Below are 26,219 nucleotides of genomic sequence, written 5' to 3' on the forward strand. Positions count from 1 at the left end.
TAGATCTGACTTCAATCCAGGAAAACACTCCCCAGCCTAGAGCCAGGAAGGGCTATCCTGTGGGGAAAGAGGCCCCAAATCCCAAAGGCCCAAGAAAGCAAAGGCAGACACCCTGACAGACATCACCAGAGTCCACCACAAGATCTCAACTCCAGCGAGGGGAAGCAAGGTGGCAGTTTCAGAGACCAGGGAGCTAACCTGAAGCCAATAAATGGACTGACCCCCTGGAAGGACTGGGATGGCCAGAGGACACCATAGGGCCAGCCTTGGCTTACAGATTCACTGAACAGAGACAGGACCAGCCAACCAGACCCCTTAAAAATTCCAAAAGATTATACACTATCACTCCGACATCCTCCTCTTGGAAATTTACCCAAAGAAGGAAAAAGCTGTGAGCACAAAGGAGGTCACCAGAGGATTGTTTATAAAGAGACAGACACTGGAAGATTTAAGTGACCAACATGATGATGTTGCCCTTGACTGTCTGGCAATCTTTAAATGCAGCAAGGCTGAGGACCTTAGTCCATTTTCTCTTTATACCTCAGGGGCATAATGTTAAGATGTCCTAACATAAGCAAAGGGCTTGCCTTGTGGCCTGGTCCAGATGATCACTCAAATACAGTTCAAACAAGTAAAAATGATGGGAGTATGTATCACATCTAAGACTGGTAAAAGAAAAAAAGCCACTTGACACTGGTACTGGTGAGTATGCAGGAAACAAACACCCCACCTACTGGAGAGCAATCTGACAACATCCATCAAAGCCTTAAATGCACGAGACCCAGAGACCCAGAAATTACAAAGAATTTGACCTGTGTGTCTTTGGAATATTACACCAAAGCACGTTCACAACAGTGCAGACTAGAATTATATACAGAACTGGAAACAAGTGTCCACCAAGAGCAGAAGGATTACAGAAACTGTTCCATCCGCAGAATGAAATTCTGTGGAACTGTCAAACAAGGAAGAGCACACAGATACAAATGGCAGGAATTTCTCAGGAGGGACAGCATGACCGCTTCAGTGTAACTTTCATATACACAGACCATTAAGTAAAAGCTCAAAACTATTTTCCTAAGGTAGTACTAGAACATTTATAGAGAGACTGGGATTCAGTAGAGATAGGAAAGTGAGTAGATTTTTAATTTTATACCTTTGAACTTTTTAAATCATGTGTACATTTACATAACACATATAACTACAAACATGTGTTAATGGGCCATCTAGATGACAGGCTACAGGCCGTTTCTTTACTGGCTGTTAGTTGTATACGTATACACATAAAAGTACATATATAACTATATATATATATATAACTATATATATATAGTTATATATTTATAGTTATATATATATATATATAAAACTATATATAGTTATATATATAGTTATATATGTACATAACTCTCTCTAAATATATATAAATAAAACTTACCATCTTAACCATTTTTCAGTTTGGTGGCATCAAGTACATTCATTCATATTGTGCAACCATCAGCACCACCTATCTCCAGAACCTTTTTCAGCATTCTAAATGGAAACCTCTCCCTGGTAAACACGAATTCCCTATTCCCCCTCCTCCTTCCAGTCCCTGGTAACCAACATTCTACTTCGTCTCTATGAATTTTGCTCCTCCAGGGATCTTAAGTGGAATTAATAGCATTTGTCCTTTTGTAAGTGGCTTGTTTTGCTTAGCATGTCCTCAAGGTTCATCCATGTTGTACCATGTGATAGGATTTCCTTCCTAAGGCTGAATCACATTCCACTGCATATATATACTGCATTTTGTTTATCCACTCATCTAACAAAACACACTTGGGTTATTTCCACCTTTCGGCCATTGTGAATAACGTTGTGAATAACGTTGTGAATCCTTGGGTGTGCAAGTATCTGTTGAAGATCCTGCTTCTTTTGGCTACATACCCAGAAGTGGAATTGCTGGATCATATGGTAATTGTTTAAACTTTTGAAGAACTGCCAGACTGTGTTCCACAGTGGCTGTATCATTTTACTTTCTCACTAGCAATGCATGAGGGTACTCTTATTTTTAAACTGTTTTCTTTTAATGGCTGCTAAGCAGACCAACTTGTAGGCTTCTGGCTTATTCCTGGTGTTGCTGATACTGTGTGGTTTGTGAAATAAGTGACATGTTCTGTGCTGCCAACAACTGACTTCTTCCACAGCAATCTGGAAAAACCCCACACATCTAGTGGTGCAGCCCGAGCAGCTCAGAAACATCCAGACAACAGAAGCCTGCCGTTTTGTGCCCCAAGAGGGAATGTGGGAGCTGGTGTGCGCGTGCACACGCACACACACATGCACACGCACGCACGCACGCACCCCGCCCCACCATCCACTGCCCCTGGGCAGGGAGGCTCCAGAGAGAAGTGGAAAACCTTAGTGAGGCACTTACCTCAATGGGCCCTCCAAGTGCCAGGGATCCCTGGCTGGCCTGGCTATGGCCATGGTCCCCAGAGGACACGGTGAGGTGCTTGTTGAGTCAGGGCTGTCTGTAGCCAACAGAGAATGCAGTCACCACGCAGCAGGCAGTGCCTGTGACCTCAGGGATGGCCAAGCAGCCCTGGTCTAGGCACGGCCTCCAAAGACCTGGCCAGGCAGTTGTATGGTGAGGTCCCCACAGGTCTTCTGAGGTTAAGCCTACAGCTTCTGGGACCCTCAAACCCCCACTCCCAGTTTCTCAACATTTGGACCATGGAACACCTGCATCAGAATAGCAAATCAAGGTGGGAATGATTGAAGATGCAGACTCCTGGGCCCAGGCCCTGGCATTGGATTCAGGTTTGATGCTGTGCCTGGTAATCTGCATCACTGAGAAGTATGTTCAAATTTGAGAATTAACAGATTTGGGTAAAAGCCGTTCTCATTCCGAGGAAGAACTCATTGGCAGGAGTGTGGCTCCCAAACTAAGGCTGGCAAGGAGAGCTCCTGAGAAGCTCCTGACATTAACCAGATCTGCCAGGTCCCTGGCACATAGCAAGAGTTCAGAGTGTGAGAACCCAAGCCAGAGGGCAGGGAGCACCCTTCCTTAGGACCCTGCCTCTCCACTTAGCTGAGGGACCTCCAGGAGAAAAAGGCAAGAAGGCTTTGGAGTGATCCCACCAGCCCCCAATTCCTGAGGGGAAGACAGGCAGTCTGGCATTTACCCTAGTAATGATAACGTGATACACAATGGGCACCGTACTCCACTCCTTGTGGGCTTATTGAGTCCTCAGCCCAGAAGATACGGGAGCCCACACCAAGGAACCTAACTACTTGGCTCCTGACCTGCAGCTCTGACAGCGGGACAGCAAGGACTTTTAGAATGTAGCCTTACTCCAAACCAGTGCTATGATCCAGCTGCAAGTGGTTGGGGTAAAAGACAGGATCAGTTAAAACATCCCTCTCCTCATAATGGTGTGTGAAACTCCAGACACCAGAATATCTCTGGTGACTGTAAGCACTTGGGAGGCCATCACTTGTCAAGATGCTTCATCTCCTGGAAGGTGGCTCAATGGGACAACCAGAGCGCTGGGCAGCCTGATTCTGTCCCTGCTTCATGGAGCTCCCTGCCCTCATAAGATTTTTTTGTGAAACCAAGTGACAGCAGCAATGCCAGATGAGATCTTCAAGTCACACTCCTCCCATTCTTTGATGTGAACCAATCCCACATCAGGTGCTCTCAAAATGTAGCTTCAGTCGCCTCTTCTAACCTGGTTGTGACACTGACACGGTCCGGGTAGAACTGCTGGAGCTGTAGTTGGGAAGGATTGGAGGGATCCAGCCCAGGGTGTTGGTGGGATGGAGGTGCTGGGGATGATCCAGGGGCTCCTAGAAGAGCTGAGGGCCAGCTCAGGAAAGGGGAGAGGAACATGCTGGGGCTGACAGAAGGTAATGTGCAGGGCCTGCACATCTGAGGCACATCCTGACCCCATGGGAACCTCAGAGGGAACAGTGACAAGCCTGACATGCAGAAACATGTAGGCTGGATGTGGCCAGGCTTCTTCCCCTAGCCAGGGGAATGGCAAAGATGTTTCACCTTTTCTTCCAACGCACAGACTGGTTAACAGCTGCTAGGAGGCAAGGCGAAGGCCAAGAAGCTACATCCAGAGCAAGCACTGAGGCCAGTACGCAGTGCCTTCTCGGGGCAGTATCCTCACCTGGAACGACTCCAACTGCTGGCTGGGCTCTTTAGAAACTGCTTGATCAAATGGTGCTGCCCAGGCTTTAAGTCTCATACTGAAATATACTTGAACAGTAACTTTTTTTGCCCTTATAGTTATCAGATGTTCTGAGCTCCTAAACTACCGTACACGTCCATGGTTTTTACACTTTAAGACAGAACTTTCCATTTACATCAAAATCACCTATTGTACCACCTTTGAATAATTTTGTTTTAGTGAGAATTTGGGGTTAGCTGTGCCATTCTCCCCACCTTCGCCTCCAAGTTAAGGATATAGTGAAAAGCACTGCATCTGAAGAAACAAGGGGAAGACGGTAGGCGAACTCTCCCAGCACCAAGCCCAGGGAACGCGCCCCCTGCTGACCCGGTGACAGAATGCTGAAACCATACACAGACTTTAGTGCCTCTGACAGAACTGGGAGGAACCAGTCTAAAACAGGCCAAAGACTCACCCCCCGGGGGAATTTAACCAATCAAAAATCCAAATAGATGAATTAGCTCAATGTTACCCGAAGTTACCAATCCTCCTGGCTCCCAAAACTCTGGGAAGAAAGGGAGTGTATTCATGGCAAATAATTCTGGGGCTGAATCAATGCATCGTGAGAGACCAAAAAAAGTAAGAAATCTATAAAGGGCTTCCATTCTGATCAACCCAACACCATTACTGTACAAAAAACAGTTTTATTAGTTAATTACCCCAGGTGTGCCTCTGGTCATGCTCTAGGTCACACCTGTTTCTCAGATCCGGCCCAGGCTCATAGGCAAGTTACCAGATTAGCAAATAGGAAAATTGTTCTGCAAAATAGCAACTGTCAGCTTAAGGCATTACTAACATTGCAGAAGGAAGCAAGGTTACTAGGGAAGTTTGGACAGCTCAGGATGATGATTTCCGGGACAGGAAACCCTCTCTGAAAGGGCCAGCCCATGCTGCTGTCTGACATGGGAGAGGACGCTTTTGCTCTGGGTGACAAGTCACTCCTTTAAACTCACCCACAATGTCACAGACAAAACACTGTCTATTCCTCAAGCTTTCAGATTTAGAAATTAGTTATATAAAAAGCACTCTGTCCCAGAAGCCCTGGCACATCTGCAGGCCTCCCAGAGAGCTCACTCGATCCTCCCTGGCTGGAGCAGGGGAGGACAGAGATAGATGGAAGGTTGGTCAGGCTCAGTTTTTAAAAATGAATTCACTACTAGAAATACGGAGCGAGGGGCAGAGACCCCTGCTGCAATTACATGCGGAATCAATGTCCTCCCAGAGAGCGGGCTCCTCCGGGCTCCTTCAGTCCACGGAAGTGCTCAGAGCAGGGCAGGCCAGTGTGGCCACAGAGCTGCCGCCTGCCTCACTGCATGCCGAACCACTGCTCCTGGTCAGCCCACTGGGCCGCCTCACTGTCGCTGCCCTCCAGGTCCCCTTCTTCCCCACTCCCTTCCATGTCGTCCACATCCTCCTCCTGAGTGGCATCCGTGGGACTCTCCTCCTTCTCCATCTTCTGCATCCCCTCTAGAGACTTCTGGTCATTGGGGTCCAAACTAGGGGACAACAAAACAAAGGAGAGGCCTGAATCTCTGCCTTGCTTCTTGCTGGCTGATGCGTCATCTCCCTGGCACGGCAGTGAAATGACCACCCAGTCACAGAGAAACTGCTAATGCCTGGCCTCTCCAAACAACTGTGGTTCCACAGGCAGGATCGAGGGAGTCCACCACTAGAAGTGAAAAAAGGCGTCTTGTCCTAATTTTTAGAATTCTTAATTTGAGTTTTTCTCCACGTATTTCTTAAACATTATTAGCCCAGCATTCTGCTAGAGGAAGATACTAGATAACACAAATGAAAAAGCAGCAAACCACCATTAACAGAAAAATTCATATGTAATTTCTTAACAGTATCAGATTTTTAGGCTACAAAGTTACAAAATAATACTTATTTTTCTGTGAGTTAAGGTGTTTCACATTCTTCTGACATAATTAACCATATCAGCATTTCAGTAGTCAATCAAATCATGCTTACCATGGAACAGATTTGTCAACTCCTAAGTTAGACCCCAGGACCCAAAGCTACCCCCCTACCCAAGCATTCGAGTTTAGCAGCTGAGTCATTACACATGCCCAAACCCCCAAAGTTCAGAGGCTCCAGAACATTTATTTGACTTCTAAGCAATTCTTCCTCTTGCCTTTGTGGTTACCATCAAGGCCAGTGGGTGTCCAATCTCTAGCAAATCCCACCTCTAATGAGTCCTGTTCCTACTTACATAACTGTAGATTGATTTGTTACCTCTTCCCTGAAAACTTCCATACAGCTCTCACCCACACCCAGGGCTCCCAGCCCTATGGGCTCCCACCTTGCCTTCTAGAGACTGCTATGAAAGCACTTAGCACGTGGCATCGATCAGTCTGCACGCCTGAGACCGAGAGCTCCCGGAATCACAGCATACCCAGTGGTTACTGAGATGCCAGGCACAAGCATGGTGCTCAACTGCTGAACAAGTAAATGGATGTGATCAGACTCAATTAAAGACAGGCCTTCACCATAACTTTATAGACACGGAGACAACCCTCAAAGAAATCACTTCTATGTTAAACAGTAAGAATACCACTATTTATTTAGTATTTACTATGTACCAGGCACAGCACTAAGAGCTTTACATGGAATAATAATTTAATCCTCATTTAATCATTTAATACCTAATAAGGTAGATATAGACAAGGAAATCTGTTAGTAACTTGCCCAATATAACAGGTGTTGTGAAGGTAGTATTCAAACTTCAGAGCTTAAGTTCTTAACTACTACAGTAGATAGAAACATGGGAAAGTACTTACAATACTTTGATTTGAAAAAGCAGAATATAAAATATATAACTACATATACCCTATAAAAATACGTTTATGCATGGGTGAGGCCAGGAAGATGATCTACACAAATGAAAACTGATGATATAGTGGTGTGGGCTGGTTAGGAGTGAAACAGTTCTTTAATGTTGCTAATATACTTAATGAAATTATTTTTTTTTTTTAGAAGTTATGAACTCACAAATAACTCTTCTACCATTACTATCATTACTCTGTTTTCAACCATGGGCACAAAAGTGTGTGTGTTTCCAGAACTCCTGTTACATAGTTCCCTGCCTCTTCTACCCCTCATTGACCTTCCCCCCCATGGGAGGCTAAGTGCCTACCTTAGTGCTATACTATATTGGTCCATTGCTTCCTGATACTCATTGACAGCTACAAGGAAATCTCCTAGGATCCGATGCAGGACACAGTCACTCTGATTAGCTAGTGCATTCCTCAGCAAAGCAATTCCATCTTCATATTTCTGTTCTCTGCCTGAAAAGAAAAAGACCCTCATTTTCCTACTTACACAACGTTTTGAAAATATACTCCCATCTCAAATCATATACACAAAACCACAACAATGATTATAATCCAACAATCTATCTGTAGATGTCCTTAAGAGAACAGTGGTGTGGCAGGAAATAAGAACAAGCTCATACGAATTCCTCTTCTAGTAGGAAATGTACAGCCTGAGTTCTGATTTTGAAAAATATACTCTTAACCTAAGTTCAAATAAAAAGCCAAAATGCATTTTATTTGCCAAACTAGCCCAAACCCAGGACTTTATCATAAATTAGGACTAAAACAACCAAAGCTAAAAGGAAGTCATAGCAAATCCAGATGGGTGAAAACAGTTCAAGCTGGCTAAAACCAGTTATATTCAGCCCAAACTAGTTCAGGACAACCAAAACCAGATCAAAGTAAGCTGAACAGGTACCAACCAAGTATAGCTGGTTTGAGCCACTCAAAAAGTCAGTCACTGCCAATCCAGGCCGGTTTAAGCCAGCTACATTTGGTTGTATGGACTCAAACCTACTGTAAAAAGGCACACACCTGACTGGTCATCTGTAACCAGCTGGGACCAGGAAATCCAATGAGATCAGGTTTTATATAATTAACGACAAAAGGGAAGTAAATAAGATACACTTACTAAGTAGTTCTGCTTTTTTCACCACAGCCTTAATGTAATCCGGCCTTTGGGTCAGGGCTTTATCTAATAAAGTTTTGGCTTTCTCCTGTGTCACTGGGTCTTCAAGACAAACAGTGGCTAAAAGGGTAAGGGTCTGTGCATTTGCTCCTAGAGTTTTGTAAACGTTGTTAGCCATTACCATTGCTTCACGAATACTGTTGGAAGCTAAGTAACATTCAATGAGACCTGAAAAAGTAAAACACAGAAAGCTCAACCACATTACCATTCCAAGCAATGCTTCCACTCTAACAGCCTTCCAGATTGTAAACCTTCAAAGTTTCAGACAAAGGGCAGGCCAGGGGAAAACTCTGATGATGAGATCAGACTGGAGAGTAGTCTAGATGGAATAAGTGCTCTTCCCCAGAGCACTTGAGGGATGCGGAAAAAGGCTGCATGCACTGCAAAGGCACCTTTAGTTAGCGAAGGAAACACACATAAGTAAACTGAAGCATGTAGGCAGCCCAGCTGAATGATAGAGAAACAAACGTGACCCTAATCATTACTTGAAACAGAGATGGTGCTGACAACAAAACCCAAGGTTCTACTGCCCCTTAATGAACTATTGATTTCCAGCTGTCTTCAGTCACCTTTAGTCCTAGGCTTACATGGAAGAGCTCCTAAGTTCCAAGTGAAATCCAGTTCTACAAAACTACTAGTTTGGTGTAGTTTTCTACTAACAGACTTAGGGAGCAACCTAAAGAGAAGGACAACTTTTCATTTAAAACATAAAAGCTATCTCAAAAGACATTTGCTGAACGTTTCCCTAACCTAGATGGAAAATACTTAATCAGATGGGCCAAATACATCAAATCAAGACTGGCAGCTCTTGCCTCTTATACCCACAACAAGATGCCCTATGGGGACACTTCAAGCAGAGTCAACTCTCAACTCTTCTTGCCAAGAACTTGAGAACAGAGGAAGTACTTTTTGACACAAAGCACTCATCAAAACAGAAAAACAGCTTAAACTCCAAACCCACACATCCCTGGCAGATTTTCTCTGCATACTCCTCCACCCCAGCAGCATTTATAATATTTGTGCATGCACATTCTACCACACACTATGGTTACTTAACAGAAATTACCTAACTCTTCGGGTCAATGTGTTGGATTCCGAATACAGCTCTTTCAACTACGTATTGAGTAGTTTCATTTCGCTGCTAAAGCCCCCACTGGAACTTCAGAAGGAAATGGAAAGAATGCACTTCACTAATCCAGTGCCTCTGCCAATAAAGGAAGCTCAGCTGGAGGTTGCAAGAAGCACTGGACAGCATAATGTCATCCTGATTCAAAACTCCAAATGGTAGCTTGAGTGCAGGGAGACCACGAAGCTGGCCTGCAGAAGGTCCTCCACCCCCAGTGACTCTAACTATCCTCTGTCCAAATATTGTGGAGTTCATTATTCAACTGCATTCCTAGGCTCTTGTGAAACAGGCATGCAGCAGAAAGGAACTAGCATGACAAAAGCAGCTGAGAGGCTTGGGAAGTTACAGTTTCAGGATCAAAAATTTAAACTGGAACCAAAAGCCTGATTTACTGGGGACACTTTAAGAACAAATCCACAATAGGCAAAGCTCTCTGAATATCTAAGCAGATTTGTTCTTTACCCCAACTTCCAAATTTTCTTTCTCAAATCTGAAACTCATCTTCCTGTTAAGAACAAGTCACTCCTAGACTCCTGGGTTTATTTTTAAATTCTTATAAAAATATGCTTTTGGAGGAACTGCATCTTGTAAGATCTATTTTAACATCTGTGACTGAGTCACCAAACGTTGCTGAAGCTGGCACAGCTCCTTTTAACTCCTAGGGTCAGTTCACATGTACTTAAAATAGCACATAACAAAACAAAGTTTGACCCTGATCGTGCCCACTCAGGAGGTCACAATGAACAGACTAGTTCCCACAACCGACACTGTCATATGGATATGGAGTTACCCCATGAGTAATATTTCTGGCTTGAGGTAAGACAACTGTTAAAAAAATAAGACACAACCAAGCACTCTAGCATACTGCCAGCACAGAGATTCACATTAAGGAGTGGGCCATGTTTGAAAAACAATCAGAAATAGGACAAAAAAACCTACCCCAACTACACCCTCACCAAAAACCAGAAAAAAAGAATGAGAAAAAAATTCTAAAGTTCAAGTGAAAATCCTAAATGATTTCTAAAATGCCTAATAAATGCCTAATGCAGTGATTCCCAAACTTACGTGCATGTTGGCATTACCTGGGATCATCAAAAAAATACTGTGCCTATCACACAACCACAATATTCTGATTTAGACTACAGTGGAGTGACCTGGCATCAGGATTTTAAAATGTACCCGCAGAGAACTCTAACATTCAACAGGGTTTGGTAACTGCTGGCCTAGCAAAACCTTCCATCCAAGTTGATGCCACACACTATTTATCTATATCTTTCATCTTACCTTCATAACAATCTAAGCGACAAGGTGCAAGCCGTATAGCCTCCCGAAAGTGGATTATTGCTTCTTGGACTCTGCCCATGTTTCTAAGTGCTGCTCCCTTAAGTAGCAAAGCTTGAACGCTATTACTATTCAGCTGAATGGCCTTGGCTCCTAAATAGAGGGCCCGAGAGTAACGTTTGCTATAGAAGCTATGACACCTGGAGAGAAAGAAAAAAAAATTACCTAAAAGAAAATGGTAAAGAAACTTCATCTAAAAACCAAACAGAAGGCATGCTACCTGATCCTTATTGCAAACCATTAAAGGTTTAACCTAAGATACTGAGGGGAGAGGGGGTACCAAAAAACCCATTTTCTGTATTTATTTATGAAGAGAGCGAGAATAACTTAAGCAGGATCCACACTGAGTGTGGAGGCTGACACAGGACTTCATCTCGCCACTCTGAGATCATGTCACGGGCCTAAATCAAGAGTCAGACGCTCAACCAACTGAGCCACCCAGGCAATCCTAAATATTTATTTTTAAGAAGAAATCTTGATATGGAAGGAAAAATTATGGAAAAGAACCTGATGTCTGGATATGTTATCAGGTGAGAGATATTTAGATATAACACAAATACCGTGTTATTTGCCACGGTAAATAACAAAGCAGCAGCTCCTAGCCTGTTCACTGATGGCTTCCAGTGCTAAACATGATGCACTGTTTCAGTTGATACCTGCCCCACGAAAATCCTCATTTTCCAAATGAGAAAAGAGATTCAGAGAGGTAACTAATATATCCAACGTCAAAGGCCTTGATCTGAATCTAAGTCTGATTATCTCTTAATCTGTGTTTTCAACCTATATTCTATTTGGGAGGCACCACAATTTCCTAAAGGATGTACTGAAACCTGGAAAGAAAAAAGAATGCATAAACATACCCAGAGACTACCCAGGGTTCTGCATGCTGATCAGAAATATTAAAAAGGCGGCAGCCAAGGTTCTCCACATCCTCTAGCCGCCCTTCTCTTGCCAGGAGGTAGCCATATACATCCATTCCTAGAAAGGAAGAGGCTTTTTTAAAAAGCAGGCAGGAGTCCTTTATAAATGAGCAGCAGCCTTCATCAGAGTCCCCACTGAGGCCCCAGCTCCGGCTTGGTCTGAGCCCTTTCCACAATCATGAGCTCCTCCCACCAGCATTCCCAGTTTCCTACAACGTGACTATTAAAAAGACAAAACACATCCAAAAAATTTAAAAAGCAAAGGAGTAGAGGGGCACCTGGGTGGCTCAATCGGTAAGTGTCCAACTTTTGATTCCAGCTCAGGTCATGATCTCATGGTTCATGAGTTTGAGCTCCACATCAGGCTCTGTGCTGATGGTGCAGAGCCTGCTTGGAATTCCCTCTCCCTCTCTGCCCTTCCCTCCCTCCCCCCACTCCCCATTCACTCTAAATAAATAAATAAATAGGGGCGCCTGGGTGGCGCAGTCGGTTGAGCGTCCGACTTCAGCCAGGTCACGATCTCGCGGTCCGTGAGTTCGAGCCCCGCGTCAGGCTCTGGGCTGATGGCTCGGAGCCTGGAGCCTGTTTCCGATTCTGTGTCTCCCTCTCTCTCTGCCCCTCCCCCGTTCATGCTCTGTCTCTCTCTGCCCCAAAAATAAATAAATGTTGAAAAAAAAATTTAAAAAAAAAATAAATAAATAAATAAATAAATAGCTAGCAAAAAAGCAAAGGAGTAAAGAAACTACACCTCACAACTTGAAAGCCAATTATTTTCGGGAACTGTTCATCCCTACAACCTGTGGCATGATATACAGCTATCCGAACTCATATCCAGAAAAGGCCCAAAAAAAGCATTAAGTAAGTTCTCTTCTCCAAGAGGCCTAAGCATAGTCAAGAGTATACACTGAATATGCCAGTGGGTCTCAGAAAAAGTCAGCCTATTCCAGAAAAAGCATCTAGTTCTTTCTGGAGTCCAGTTGATTTAAGATCACCCCACTCCCTGCTTATTCTCACTCATATTCTATAAAAAGGGTAGCATGCTTGCTGTCACCTAGCTCCTCCCACCACCCCCCCTCATCCCTTGTTATCCCTTCAGGCTCCAAGGAAAATGCCTCTCATGACAAGATCACTGCAACACTCCTGCTGATCCCCAAACTCGGGCCTGAGGTTTCAACTCCAAGCTGTCAACTAATGCCAGACTAGTATTTCTAACACACCATTTTCATCATGGGCACAGGCAGCTCTGAGGAGAGAAATAAGCACTGGACAGGAGGGAGACCTTAGGCAAATGAATTCATCTTTCTGGATCTGTTTCCTCATCTCCCTGCTCTGTTGTTTTCATGGCTTAAGAGTCTACAGAACTAACTATTGTCACCAGGTCATTATTTTTCTGATGGCCTCTTTTGGGACTTTACAAGCAGATTTCAGCCTATCTATCAGACATTATTTCCCACTACCCATCACTTGCTGCCAGTCACTGGACACTCACCCTTTGGAAGTCCCTATGGCTCACTCCTTCAGCTATAATCTTTCAGATCAATGATTTTTTTGTTGTTCATTCCTAATCACTTCCTTCAATCATCTCATCCCTTTCTTAATGTCTATTCACTTACTGCCTTTTAACTATAATAAGGACACAGTGAAGCTACATTCCCTAAAAGGATATTACGGTTTTGGGGATGCCATCCAAATTCCCAGTCAGGCACACCATACATAAATTTACAAATCATAAGGAAGGGATATCACCTCTCCCAAAAGAAAAAGAGCCAAATAATGATCTGTCTGGAGACACTTGAATTCAAGCAAAAACAACTGCTCAAAATGGAATTACTCAAGTGTTACAGACATGTGTCAGGACCTCTAAAAAGGTAAAAGGCTACTGTAATAAGTTCCACAAAATATTTATATGAAAACTAGTATCAGAAGATCATGCTATATTTTCTCCCTTTCTTTCCTGATCCTCCCCTCTACAGGTACTTTCACCCTGCCTCAAGAATTACTTACCTTTTATCAGATAAGGATCCAACATCTGTGCCTGTTCAAACTTGAGGACAGAGTTTTTATTGTCTCCAGCTCTGAAGTACAGATCTGCTAAGCTTCCCAGCAGGTCCACGTTATCTCGCAATAAGGACTTTTTCTCTAGTGAACTTCAAGATATTAAACATTGACCCTTAACATCTATTATGAATCCTCTTAGTTGCTGAATCTGGGTGACAGGCAATATAGGTACTATTCTCTTTTGTGTATATATATTTCATAATAAAAACTTTTAAAACAAACCATATTCACTATATTTTCTCATTCTGAGTTTATGATTTAAAGAATATTACATAGGGTAAGAAAGCCAATATTCAGAATGAACAGAAATCTCTCATTACCTAGAAAGAACTTTTTGGTTGTAGGTTTTCAGAGGACAACATGGTGTTAAATGTAATGTCATTCACAAGTGACTGCTACTTACTACTCAACCAAATTACTTCATATAACACAAGACCCAGTCTCTTGTCCCAGGACTTTACTTGAGTAGAAAGAAAATCCCAGTTCTACAGAAACAACCCAGGTCAGATGTTGCAATTTATGCTCCTGGGATGTCCAAAGACGATGTTCATCCAGGTTCAAGCATGACACACTAAGACAATCTGCTTTACAAGGGTTACCACTTTTGCAAATACAGAGCTGAACTTTGTCAAAGTTTACATTTAACAGGTCCTCACAGCAGGGATTCTTACTCTTAGGACCATTAAGTACATTAAGAGACTAAGAAAGCCTAAAGACAATAGGCTACGACACCAAGAGATAAGCATCTCCTATTTCTATTTTGCTAATTTAGATACATCAGATCTCCATACAAGCAAAGGGCCTCAAGAAAACTGAATTAACTTTGTGTCTCTCACCAGATGGTATTGATTGCTCTCGAGTTGTCACCAGTGTGCACAAAAGCATATGCTTTGATCCACACAGAGAGCCAATCCAAGTTAGGCACAGTCTGGATCACATTCATTGTCATCGATGCCACCTCTGCGCCTTTTACAGAAAGGGACAGCAAACCTAATCCAACAGAAAACAGGAGAAATAAAGTGAGGCACAGCTCTCCTCTTCTGCAATGCAAGAAGCAATAAGTTACCCTTTCCATGGACTACAAGGTGCCCTTTCCCTATTCTGAGCAAGATGCAGATGGCAAAACAACCATAATTTAATATTCTTGACTGTGTGAAATCAATTTAAATTTAAATTTCTTGATGTGTGAAAAATACATGACAATAATAATCTACTGGATCACTCTCTGGAAGTTAGGCACGGGAAAATTCTAATGTATAGCCAAGACTGAGAACATCTCAGAGAGTAAACACTACATAGAAATAAACTGAGAATAATCTGTACCTAGAATGGCATCGAGGGCTAATGGGCACTGCCTCAGCACTTCCTTATAGCTGGTGACTGAAGGGCGCTCCTGACCAGCCTTCTTGTATAGATTTGCCAGCATCATGTTTATCTGTAACAAACAAAAACACAAGACAGTAAGATAAGCGTACATTGCAAAGAAAGTATCTCACCACCAATTAAGTCCTGATTTTTTATTACCAGCTACTATTCTACTTTTTACTGGAAAATCTACCCATAGCTCAGTGGAAATAAACAAAGACCAATCCCATTCTTTAAACCAAAGAGGAAATTACTACCTTTGCTTTTCCTAGGTCCTCCCATTTCTAAGAGGAAAGTCAAATTCCTCTCACTTACCCAAACAAAAGGTCCAGTAATATCTAGACCAAAGATACTGCCCCTGGAAATAGGAGTAATATATATTTGAGAAATGTTACAGAAATCTAATTACCTTGATTCTTTCTTGATCTTTAGAAGATGAACTACCTAGAAGTGCTCAAGTTTACATACTTTAAATGCAATTATATTGAGGCATAAGAAAGAGAGGAATTCTTAACACAGCTTGTTAAGAAAGACCAGATGAATTTTCCCCAAAAAGGAAATGACAGATACAGAGTTACATACTTGGCTTCTGATAATTATTCTAGAAGCTAGACTGTTGCCTTTCTCACGCTTAAAGCTTGGACCTATCTGACTATCTGACTCTTCCAAGTAATGCTACAGAAGTCAAACTCTGACTGACTTCTAGAAGTGACAATGATCCAAAGGTTAGCTACATCACTTAAATCCAATAAATGCATTTTTAGCACAATTCAAATATGTAACTCAGTAAAGCTCTATTAAAATAACCCTAAAAATGCAACAAGGAAAATTTGAGAAAACCTAAAAGTTCCAAAGAATGTAGAAGTTACAGGGAAAGTAAATGATCTTAATACTACAGGGAGAAAAAGAGAACATTCCAATTTGAAATTAACAGATCTTAAACACAGCAATTTTTGCCAGGTCATTAACCTAAGGAAGCAGTCAACATGAACACACAAAAGAAAAAAAGCCAATCCCCAATCTCTTCAGTTATTTGTAGCCTGGTATGCCAGATATTTACTCAAAAGAGTGGCTCTGAAGATGAAGAACATCTGTTCCAATTATGACTTACAGTATATAAAACAATCTAGTATGGCATTAATCCATACTGATGATTCAAACAATGAAATAATGAAATACCAGAAATAAAACTTTATTTGGCCTCAGCTTTTCCATTTTAGGCTATGTTGAAAATGCAAAAGAAAATACTTAAAGGAAAACTCCAGTATTGGTGTCAGTACTTGAAAAGAATAAAAGGTTAAATTTAAGATCCTTTCTTGACTGCTTGTTATTAACAAACTATGACCCACACATCATCTGTCTCAACAAATATTAAAATTCCCTTTAAACTACCTGTCACTTCAAAGGAATGAGTTTTGAGTACTACCTATGAGAAAGTCAATCCTTTTTAAAGCAGATCCTTACTTGGGAACATCACAAAGCCACACGCCATAAACACAAGCAGTCATCATTTTCTAAAAACTGAGTGAGAAATTGTATGTTGATATGTTTACTTTTAAAAGTTGAAGATTTACCAAGATATAATAATCTCACACTGGAATTTTCCTTTAAAAAGTGAAGAAATGTGTGGTGGTGTTTACCATACATTAACAGACGTTCATTTAGACGTATTTTGACTCACTTCCTTGTCCTTTACACAGACTGAGAAGCCAGTTAACTCCCTAACGGACAAGAAAGAAAAACTGTAAATATTATAGGTTTATGTTTGAGGCATACATCTTTGCTTGTTCCTGGCTACAACAGCTCTACAGAATGAAGGATATGTACTCCTAACAAATGTGGATTCCTTTAGTCCCTCTTAAAATGGTGGCTTTAAATACCAAAGTGTTAGATACCACAAAGCTGAGCTTATTTGCCATTACTCATTTTCAAAAAATGTCCCCACCCTCAAGTCATTAAGGAGGAAATTATGGTACATTTCCAATAAGGTAAGGAACAGGTATCATTCAAAGTTTATAATCAAAATGGCATCTTCCAAAAGAAAGACACTCCTCACATAGGCTAAAAAAATTATCCTTGGGGTTAAGACTTTCATAGGATATCAGAAAAAAATTCAGCATATAGTATCCAAGCTTATTATGAGACAGGTTATTCTAAAACATGTTTCCAAATATTTTTAATAGCAGCCAGTACCGTAAAATAAACTGGGAAAATCGCTTAGTTTTAAAAAACTCAGAAAATAATACATAAATCTTCAATGAGGAGATGCTTACACATGTTCTAATCAAGTTTGATTGGTTACTTTTAAAACTCAGCCGACACTTAGGAGAAAAAACACTACACCACCGCTTAGATTCCTTTCCTAAGGGCAGGAGGAAGTACACAGGCATCTTACATATAAAATTCCTTATCATTAAGCACAAGGTGCACAGAACAGTTCTTCAGTGAAGTGAGGAAGGCAGGTGACATGAGAATACATGGTAGAATATTAACCACTGATGTGAATTCAATACTAAAAGCAAAGATTCTCACTGTTCCTCTAAACTGGACTTCAAAAAAAACCGGTAATCAAAGATGCCCAATATAATACTCCTTACAGTATAGTACTTTAAAAAGTATTCTTTCATAAAGGAACTTAAAGTTAGCAAAGTATTATTAACCTCATTTTATAAATAAGAAAAAAAAAGTAAAGTTCAAATTGGTAACTTGCCCAAGTTCATACTACACACTTCACAGCTTGTATGCCCTAAACTCAGACAAGATCTTTTGATTTCAGTTGAAGGTGTTCTACTGATATGTTACCAATTCAAACACAAATATGTATCTCACACACAAATAAAGATCTTGTAGTCCTGGATCTTGAAACCAAAGGGATTAATAAACTCATTCATATAATCAAATGGGGACACCTATAGAATGCAAAACATGAGATTCTTAAAAAAGTACTGCTGCCACCTGGAAGCGTTTACAAATTATTTCCATTGGTAAGAAATACCAAAATATGAGCACTTGTAATATTCTCCAGCTACCATTTTCATCAGACGAATTTTCAGAGTTTCATAAGAAAGTAATTCTTCTATCTCTCTGAACCTCATCTACTCCATTTTCAGGGGAACAAAGTGAGTCAAGAGTAAAATATTCAGATGGACTCCCTAATGCATGGAGAAAACATGGAGGAAATGGGTTGGAAGGACTGGGTAGGAGAAGAATATATACCAAATTGTCAATTCAACTTACTTTGGGAGTTCTTTGTCTTGAAGGGATCCCATCAAGAATAGCAATGGCATCCTTATCTTGTTTTAGCATTGTATAACATTCAGCCATTTTGTATTTCACTTCAATTTCAGATGGAAGACACTAAGAGGCAATGAAAACATTTCTTCAAAATATTACTTCAACAGTAAGGCAGTTCCTCAAAACGTTAAACATAGAGTCACTATATGACCCAGCAATTCTGCCCCTACACATCCAGCCAAGAGAACCAAAAACCTATGTTCACACAAAAACCTGCACATAAATGTTTATATAAACATTACTGATAGACAAGAAGTGGAAATAACATAAATGTCCATCAACTAATGAATAGTTATGGCATATCCACAAAATGGAATATTATTCAGCAATAAAAAAGAACAAAGAACCGATTCATGCCATAACATGGGTCAAATCTAAAAACATTATGCTCAAGTAAAAGAAACCAGACACAAAAGGTCACATACTGTATGATTCTATTCATATGCAATGTCCAGAATAGGTAAATCCATGGAGACAGAAAAAGGTTAGTGATTCCCAGAGGCTAAAGAGATAAAAGCGATAAAAGGCTTGCAAATTTCCTAGGGTGATGAAAATGTTCTGGAATTAAAGTGATGACAGTTGGCACAATTTTGTGAATATACTACAACCCAGTGAATTGTTAATTCTGGGAGGTGAAATAGATCTTAATTTTTGAAAAATTCCTTAAAGATTAATTATAGAAAACAAACTGATGGTTACCAGAGGGGAGGGGCTAAGGGGATAGGTTAAATAGGTGATGGGGATTAAGGAGTACACTAGTTGTGATGAGCACAGGGTGATGTATGGAAGTGGTGAATTACTATATTGTATATCTGAAACTAATACAACACTGTATGTTAACTAACTAGAATTAAAACAAAAACTTAAAAAAATTAAAATGTGAGGTAAAAAAAATTCCTTAAAGATTAAGTGCATTTAATTAATATGAAAGGTTTAGCATGGTGCTTGGCATACTGAATGCTCAAAAAGTTAGCTACTTCTATGAGTGACCCTGTGTGGATAATATACATGATTTCCATTCAGTGTCAGAAAACAGAGAAAATCCTGGGGTGCCTGGTTGGCTCAGTCAGTGGAGTGTGCAACTCTTCATCTCAGGACTGTGAGTTTAAGTCTCACACTGGGTGTAGAGATTATTTAAAAAATAAGTAAGTAAAATAAAAAGAAAATAGAGAAAATCCTGGCAATCAGCTCTTTAATAACAAAAATCAAAGGTTTTACATACAGAAAAAAAAAAACAAGATGAAGATATAGAGGCTTTAAAAAAAAAAAAGGGAAACTACATTAATTTGTCTTTTTTCAAAATGTGGAAAAATACAAAGCAGAAAAAACATGACTTATAATTTCACACCCAGTTCATCCTACTGACATTACTTTTCAGTGTAAGTTGCATGTATAATTTAAACTTAAAAGAGGGTCAAATTGCAAAGTAAAAATTCCCCTCTCCCTAAAGCTTTCCACTGTTAAATTTCTTTCCTTCTACACATAAAATCCTTCATACATAATGCATATACAACATATATTTATATATAATATATATCAGATATATATCTGATACATATCCATACTTTCTATTAACATCGATTTTCAGCATTTATATATATATATATATATATATATATATATATATATATATATGGTATATACGAAGATATATTTATATATCTATAATCCATCCCCTTTAAGCAAACAGAACAGACTTCTACAAATCTTATTTTCCTTACTATTATGTGTAGTTCTTTTCAAATCAGCACATGTACCTCTATCTCATTTTTCATTTCAGTAATAGTTCATCATATCCCATCTTATGGCTATGTGCTAATTTAACTAGACTCCACTGATGAACACTTGCTTTCAGTTTCTTACCATTAAAAATAATGCTGCAATAAGCAGCCTTAGTTATACACCCTGTAAATCTTCTGGAGTCTACTATTAGAGTTAATTTCTGGTAATTGGATATCTCCATCAAATCAGAAGACTGTGTGAAATTACAATTCTCCCCTTCATTTATTTAATTATCAGGCAACCAAAACTGGCAGGAATTCTTAGTATTTCCCATAAATTTCCCTAGGTTCTTGCAATCCTAATACCTGAGTTACATTTTAAAAGTTGTACTTTAATTAAACTTATAAAAACACTGGATTTTGAGTTCTGTTTGTATAAAAGGGAGGAACAATGCAGAACCTCGGTGAACCCATATAATTCATGTTTAATTCCATTTTTAGATTCATCCAGAGTGAATTTTGCATTCTTGCATCTATGTGGTTTCTCATCTTTGTTTCTCTAGTCAGCTCTCCTTTAAAACTATTTTTTATTTTCCCCTCCTCTACATCTAGTCCACAGTCTTGTAAATTCTTTCAGTCTCTCACCCTCAAAAAAAAAAAAAAAAAAAAAAAAAATTCACACTTCCATCTCCATTTACCTGACTTTGCGGAGTAGATGCAGAATTGCCAGTTGAAGGTCTCACTTTTGAAGTTTTACTTAGGGCTTTCTTCTGCTGCAAAGCCATGGTATACTTACTCACAGCATTCCGATATTCTTTATCATGAAAGAGAGAATCTGCGTGATACACCAAGAGCTGGTACTTCTGGGATGGGGAGAATAACTCACTGGAAAACAAAGAAAATACCCCCTACATGGGTTATTTTGAACTGTTAGACAGAACACCCTCCTTAGTGTCCACATAAGCCTAGCATAAAGCCTTGTATAAGGACAGTTTACAAAAAAGTCAACATATCATAAATGCTAGTCCTTAAAATGAGGCATGAGAGTCGCACTCTACGCTAATATGGTCAGCACATCCAGGAAACTGCTTTAAATTGCTCTATTTTAATGTTTTTCTCCTTTATTTACTAAAAAAGCAATGATACCTCTAAATCAAATACAGTAATACACACATATACAAAGAGAAATGTTATACATTTTTTCCTCCCCTTCCTTAGCCCAAGTCCTCTTAACAATCTGATATATATATCCATACTTTCTTATATTAACATCGGTTTTTAGCATAATATAGACAAAAGGAGAAAAATCACAATGACTTAACAAATTCTACCAGGATGGGTTGAACAACTTGGAAAAGAGAAATCTCACCACTTTGAAACCTTTTCAGGAAAGTGCTGAACAAAAAGAGGTTTCAAAGGAACTGAAAACTCTTCAAATACTGAAGATAGGAATACTAACATACTGAAGTATGAGAATAGAACAGAATAGAATAAAATAGAATAGAATAAGCCAATGGGACAGAGTAGGATAGAAAGAGGATTAGCCTTATTTGATGAAGTTTTTTGTTTTTTTTTAATACAAAAGTAAACTTCTACTAACACTAGAATTTTTATCTCAAGTCACAGGGATTTAAGGACCAGTGTAAAAGAACCAAGATGTTTCAAAACTTTTTCACTAATGTTGAACATTCCTCACAAGCATAATAACTGCCTAGAAGCTGGCCACCATTCTTAATGGGAAACATTTTTAATCGCCAATTCCACCTCCCCACCATTCCTGACAAGAATTTACACATTTTTCTTTGACAAGTAAAGCTATAGCTGTTTAAAATGAAAGAACAGTCACAGTCAACTGTGTAAACAGTTAATTTGTCAAAAAATGAAGGATACTCAAGAATAGATACCAGAGATTAGTAGCTGCCAGGGGCTGGAGAAAGTGGGACCAGGGGTGATTACTAATAGAATATGGGGTTTCTTTTGGGGATAATGAAAGTTTGGGATAGACAGTGGTGATGGTTGTACAACTCTGTGAATAGATTTAAAACCAAGGGGGCCCTTGGGTGGTTCAGTCAGTTAAGTGTCCAACTCTTTTTTTTTTTTTTTTTTTTTTTTGGCTCAAGTCATGATCCCAAGGTGGTGAGATAGAGCCCCACATCGGGGCCCTGCACTGACAGTGTGGAGCCTGCTTGGGACCCTCTCTCTCTCTCTCTGTCTCTCTCTCTGCCCCTCCTCCACTTGTGCTTTCCTTCTCTCAAAAATAAACTTAAAAAAAAAAAGAACACAGAAATGTATGCTTTAAAATGATGCATCTAATAGTATGTCAAGTTTATCTTAATTTTTTTAATCTTAAAGAAAAAAAGGATAGGTACGCTGAACACTGGATATAAAATTACAAAGGAAATTCAAGGACTAAAAGGTATAGTCCAGCTAGTTAAGATCTCTTCCAACTCTGAGAATCTATATATTTACTGAGAAATAAGATTTAATAGAAAATATTGCTACACTCAAAGCATTCAGATATTTATATATTGTAACACATATGCCTACTTATACACCTATAAATTATCTTCGGAATGACACACGAGACTGTTAATCGTTGTTGCCTGTGGTGAATGGAAACGATGGAGTGAGGTCTTGTGGTGAGAACTTCTAAGATCTGTATTCTAATCACTCTTAACACCTAAGGAGGTCAGTACAGTGCTTTTGTGCACTCACATGTTTATTGAATGTGTTAAGGAAGTAGGTACAACCTCAGGGAGGTAAAACTGCCCAAATTCACACACTCCATGAGAAGCCATGATGTCTGGACTTTGGTCCTTCTGATTCTAAAGTCTTCAGTCTGACCCACCACAGTCTACTTCTGAGTGGCGTAACTGAATTTTCTACTCAGGGTGGACCCATTTGCATTTGGCCTGCTCTAGAAGCTGTCTAGGTCAGAAAGGAAAAGCCTGTTAAGCGCCTGTAATGCAGCTACTCTATTTTATTTCCATGAGTGTGCTTCTGGACCTTGCTCCGTGAGACCCATCATTTCACCACCATCCACTTAGTGTTGACAGCGAGGAAGCCCTGGTCTCTTTCAGCCTTCTGTGTTTATTCTGCAGCCTTGCAGTTGGTTTTGAGTGACTGGTCAAGGCACACTTTCCTTCATGGGAATTTATGCACCAGTTAGTCATTACTCTTGGTTCCTGCAGATGTTACAGGATAATTAGAAGCAGTTTAATCCACTAAGCTTAGCCCATGTTTCTGTAAATTAGGTTATCTGCATACCTCTTCTGTACTGTTTGAATTTTTTACTGTGTATACTGCCAATTCAATATGAAATTTAATAATAAACGATAAAGGTCAGAAATTAAGCTGACCTCCCTGAAGCTAGGAAAACACCTTCTGACCTTCATCAATTAAAAAAAAAAAAAAGAGGGGCGCAGAATATAAAACAGGACAAAGGGATGGAGTAGTGAGGGTAAGGGACAATTCTGATGGTTACAGAAGCTGTTCTTTAGGAGGGATGTCTTGAGCTGGAACCTGACGGAGGACACAGCTCTCTGAGGTGAGGACTGCAAGCGGAGCAGCAAATGCAAAGCCCTGAGTTGAGAACTGAGCTTGGTGTGTTCAAGTGACAGAAAGAAGAGCCTGCAAGGCTGAAGCACAGTGAGCAGAGGACAGGAGAGGAGGTCGGGGAGAAAAATGTTTGGCCTTGGAGGTCACGGGAGAGAGTTTTAAGTACAATGGGGGAATTAAAGCAGGGGGGGCAACGCGCACTCAAGGCTGGAAAGAGCCCTGCGCTGCATCCGTCATAAGACTCCAGAAACCGCAGCTCTGAAAACAAGAAAGGGGCACTGCATGTCCTTAAAAAGGCGCCACTCCCACCCAGCAGAGTCTCCCGTTTTCAGGGGTTCTGGAGGCCAGAAAGTGGACCCTTCTGACACATTCAAGGGGAAAAGATCAATCTCAGATGGGGGACGAAGGTATAAGACCGGGCCTTTCTGAGCGGCGGCGAGCGAGAAAACGTTCTTCGGGGAAGAGCCGGGAAGAGAGGAGTCAGCCCAGCGAAGTGACAGTCGTTCTGCCGGGCGACAGGTGCCTCAGGAAACCCGCCGCTCCCAACTTTCGGGAAACCCTAGCCAGGCTCGCCCTCAGAGCCTCCGCCTTCCATTTCTCGAAGCGGCCGCTCGCCACATCTCCCTCAGGGAGCTCATCCCAGCGTCTGGCACAGCGCAGAGACCAAGTGAACTCAACTTGCGTTCCCAGAACGGCTCCGCCTGACGACGCCTTCGCTGACCCCGAAGCCTCAGCGGAGAGGCCCGCGGTCGCTCTTCCCGCCAGTCCCCAGGCCCCCTCTGCCCCCGCTCCCAAACCGGAGCCACTTTCTCCTCAGCCCCAGGCCGCTCCCCGCCTCAACTCACGGGTTGTTATTACTCATTGTAAGTAACAAGCTGCTGAGGAGCCGCACGTTAGAGTGCAGCCCCGCGGCCGCCATGTCTCGCACGTGGTCTATCACATTCATCCTGCCCGGCAAGGCCGCTGGCAGCGGCGGCAGCGGCGCGAAAAGCCGGTAGAAGCTCCTTAGGGAAGACTCCAAAATGGCGGCCTCGCCGGGGTCCATCGGGTCCACAAGCGGCACCGCCCCCAGGAAAATAGGCAACTATTGAAGTGCCTGAGGAAAAAAAAAAAACCCACAAATATAATAAACTCCATTCCTTTCCCCAAGCATCCTATGAAGTGGAATGATTTGGTTTAGGGGTTGTTTTTGTTTTATTTTGTTTTGTTTTAGCAAAAGTTATGTCATCGTTCTAAGCGGCAAACTTTATTGAGGGCTCACAATGGGCTGGGGACAAAAGGCACTTCAGTATGAATACATGCTCAATTGAAATAAGATGGCTCGGGGAGAAATTTGTGTCTCAAAAATTAATAAAAACGTATGGATTTATCATAAATCAATACAGGAGAGTTGGGGGAGAATCTCCTACAGCTGGAGTTAAATATTTTAATCAGGCGCTAGGGGCAGGCTTAACTGCTTTTACAATCGGACTTGCGCACTAGGCTGAAGACACCACGCCCCCTTCTTTCAGCTAGTGTGTGTACCTGCAGAAGTCAGGCTTCACCCTTTGGATAACTTCCGAGGGTGCAAAAGGGTATATTTTTACCCTTTGAAGTGGCTCACTAGCTCGTAGTGAATAAGGACTAGGTTGAGTTTTAGCCATCTTAATATCTGTGGAGTGGTAACTTACTGTTCTAATTTGCAGTTCCCTGCTGACATACGATGTTGAGCATCGCATTTGCCAATTGTAGGTCCTCTTTGGTGAGAGAGATATCTGTTAAAATCTTTAGCCCATTTTTTATTTGGGTTGTTCATGCTCTTTTTAACTTTTTTTTTTAAGTTTTATGTAAGTAATCCCTACACCCCGTGTGGAGCTCAAACTCATGACCCCCAAGATCAAGAGTCACGTTCTCTGGGAACTGAGCCAGCCCCAACCCACCCCCTTCCAGGTTGTTCATTTTCTTATTGTTGAGTTTTAAGGATTCTTTGTATATCTTAGATAACAGTTCTTTATCAGGACTGTAAAATATTTTACAAATATTTTCTCCCAGTCTGTGATTTGCCTTCTCATTCTCTTGACCACCTGCTCTCTGTTAGGAAAAAATCACTTTCAGTAAAATCCTGAAATGAAATGACTAATAATGGCAAGAAAATAGTGAAAATATTATCTTAAAACTTTACATCTCATCTAAATAATTATGCTAACTTGTGGTCCATTGAAAAAAATAATAAATCACAGAGCTAGAACAAATAATTTTAAAATTTGTATGGAACCAGACGTCGAATAGCTAAAGTAATGTTGAAAAAGAAAACCAAAGCTGGAGGCATCACAATTCCAGACTTCAAGTTGTATCACAAAGGTGTAATCATCAAGATAGTATGGTACTGGCACAAAAACAGACACATAGATCAAAGGAACAGAATAGAGAAACCAAAAATGGACCCAAAAACTTACGGCCAACTAAGCTTTGATAAAGCAGGAAAGACTATCCAATGGAATAAAGATACTCTCTTCGGCAAATGGTGTTGAAAAAAATGGATCACTTTCTTAAAATAAATTCAAAATGGATGAAAGACCTAAACCTAAGACAGGAAGCCATCAAAATCCTAGAGGAGAAAGCAGGCAAAAACCTCTTT

At 40.9% G+C, this 26,219-nt stretch overlaps 1 protein-coding gene across 4 annotated transcripts; it reads right to left on the minus strand.

Moving 5' to 3' along the window:
* Positions 1 to 4,841: 4,841 nt before the first annotated feature.
* On the minus strand, positions 4,842 to 24,662 carry ANAPC7 (anaphase promoting complex subunit 7). 4 transcript variants are annotated; one of them, XM_025933327.2, is made up of 11 exons: positions 24,448 to 24,662; positions 20,743 to 20,929; positions 18,267 to 18,386; positions 14,988 to 15,099; positions 14,501 to 14,654; positions 13,611 to 13,753; positions 11,547 to 11,664; positions 10,630 to 10,826; positions 8,163 to 8,387; positions 7,354 to 7,504; positions 4,842 to 5,713 (listed from the first exon to the last, which is right to left on the minus strand). In XM_025933327.2, exons 1-11 carry the CDS (start codon positions 24,645 to 24,647, stop codon positions 5,524 to 5,526), a joined length of 1,797 nt encoding a protein of 598 aa, XP_025789112.1. In that variant the 5' UTR covers positions 24,648 to 24,662; the 3' UTR covers positions 4,842 to 5,523. The 4 variants fall into 4 exon arrangements, with proteins under 4 accessions (XP_025789112.1, XP_086537779.1, XP_086537780.1 ...); XM_086681653.1 differs by having other exon boundaries at positions 20,743 to 20,952; positions 24,448 to 24,586; XM_086681654.1 differs by lacking the exon at positions 24,448 to 24,662 and adding an exon at positions 16,711 to 16,750 and having other exon boundaries at positions 20,743 to 20,884.
* Positions 24,663 to 26,219: the final 1,557 nt, after the last annotated feature.

Source organism: Puma concolor, chromosome D3 (assembly GCF_028749965.1).
Source record: "Puma concolor isolate L17-30 chromosome D3, mPumCon1.1.hap2, whole genome shotgun sequence".
In the NCBI taxonomy this organism is placed as follows: Eukaryota; Metazoa; Chordata; class Mammalia; order Carnivora; family Felidae; genus Puma; species Puma concolor.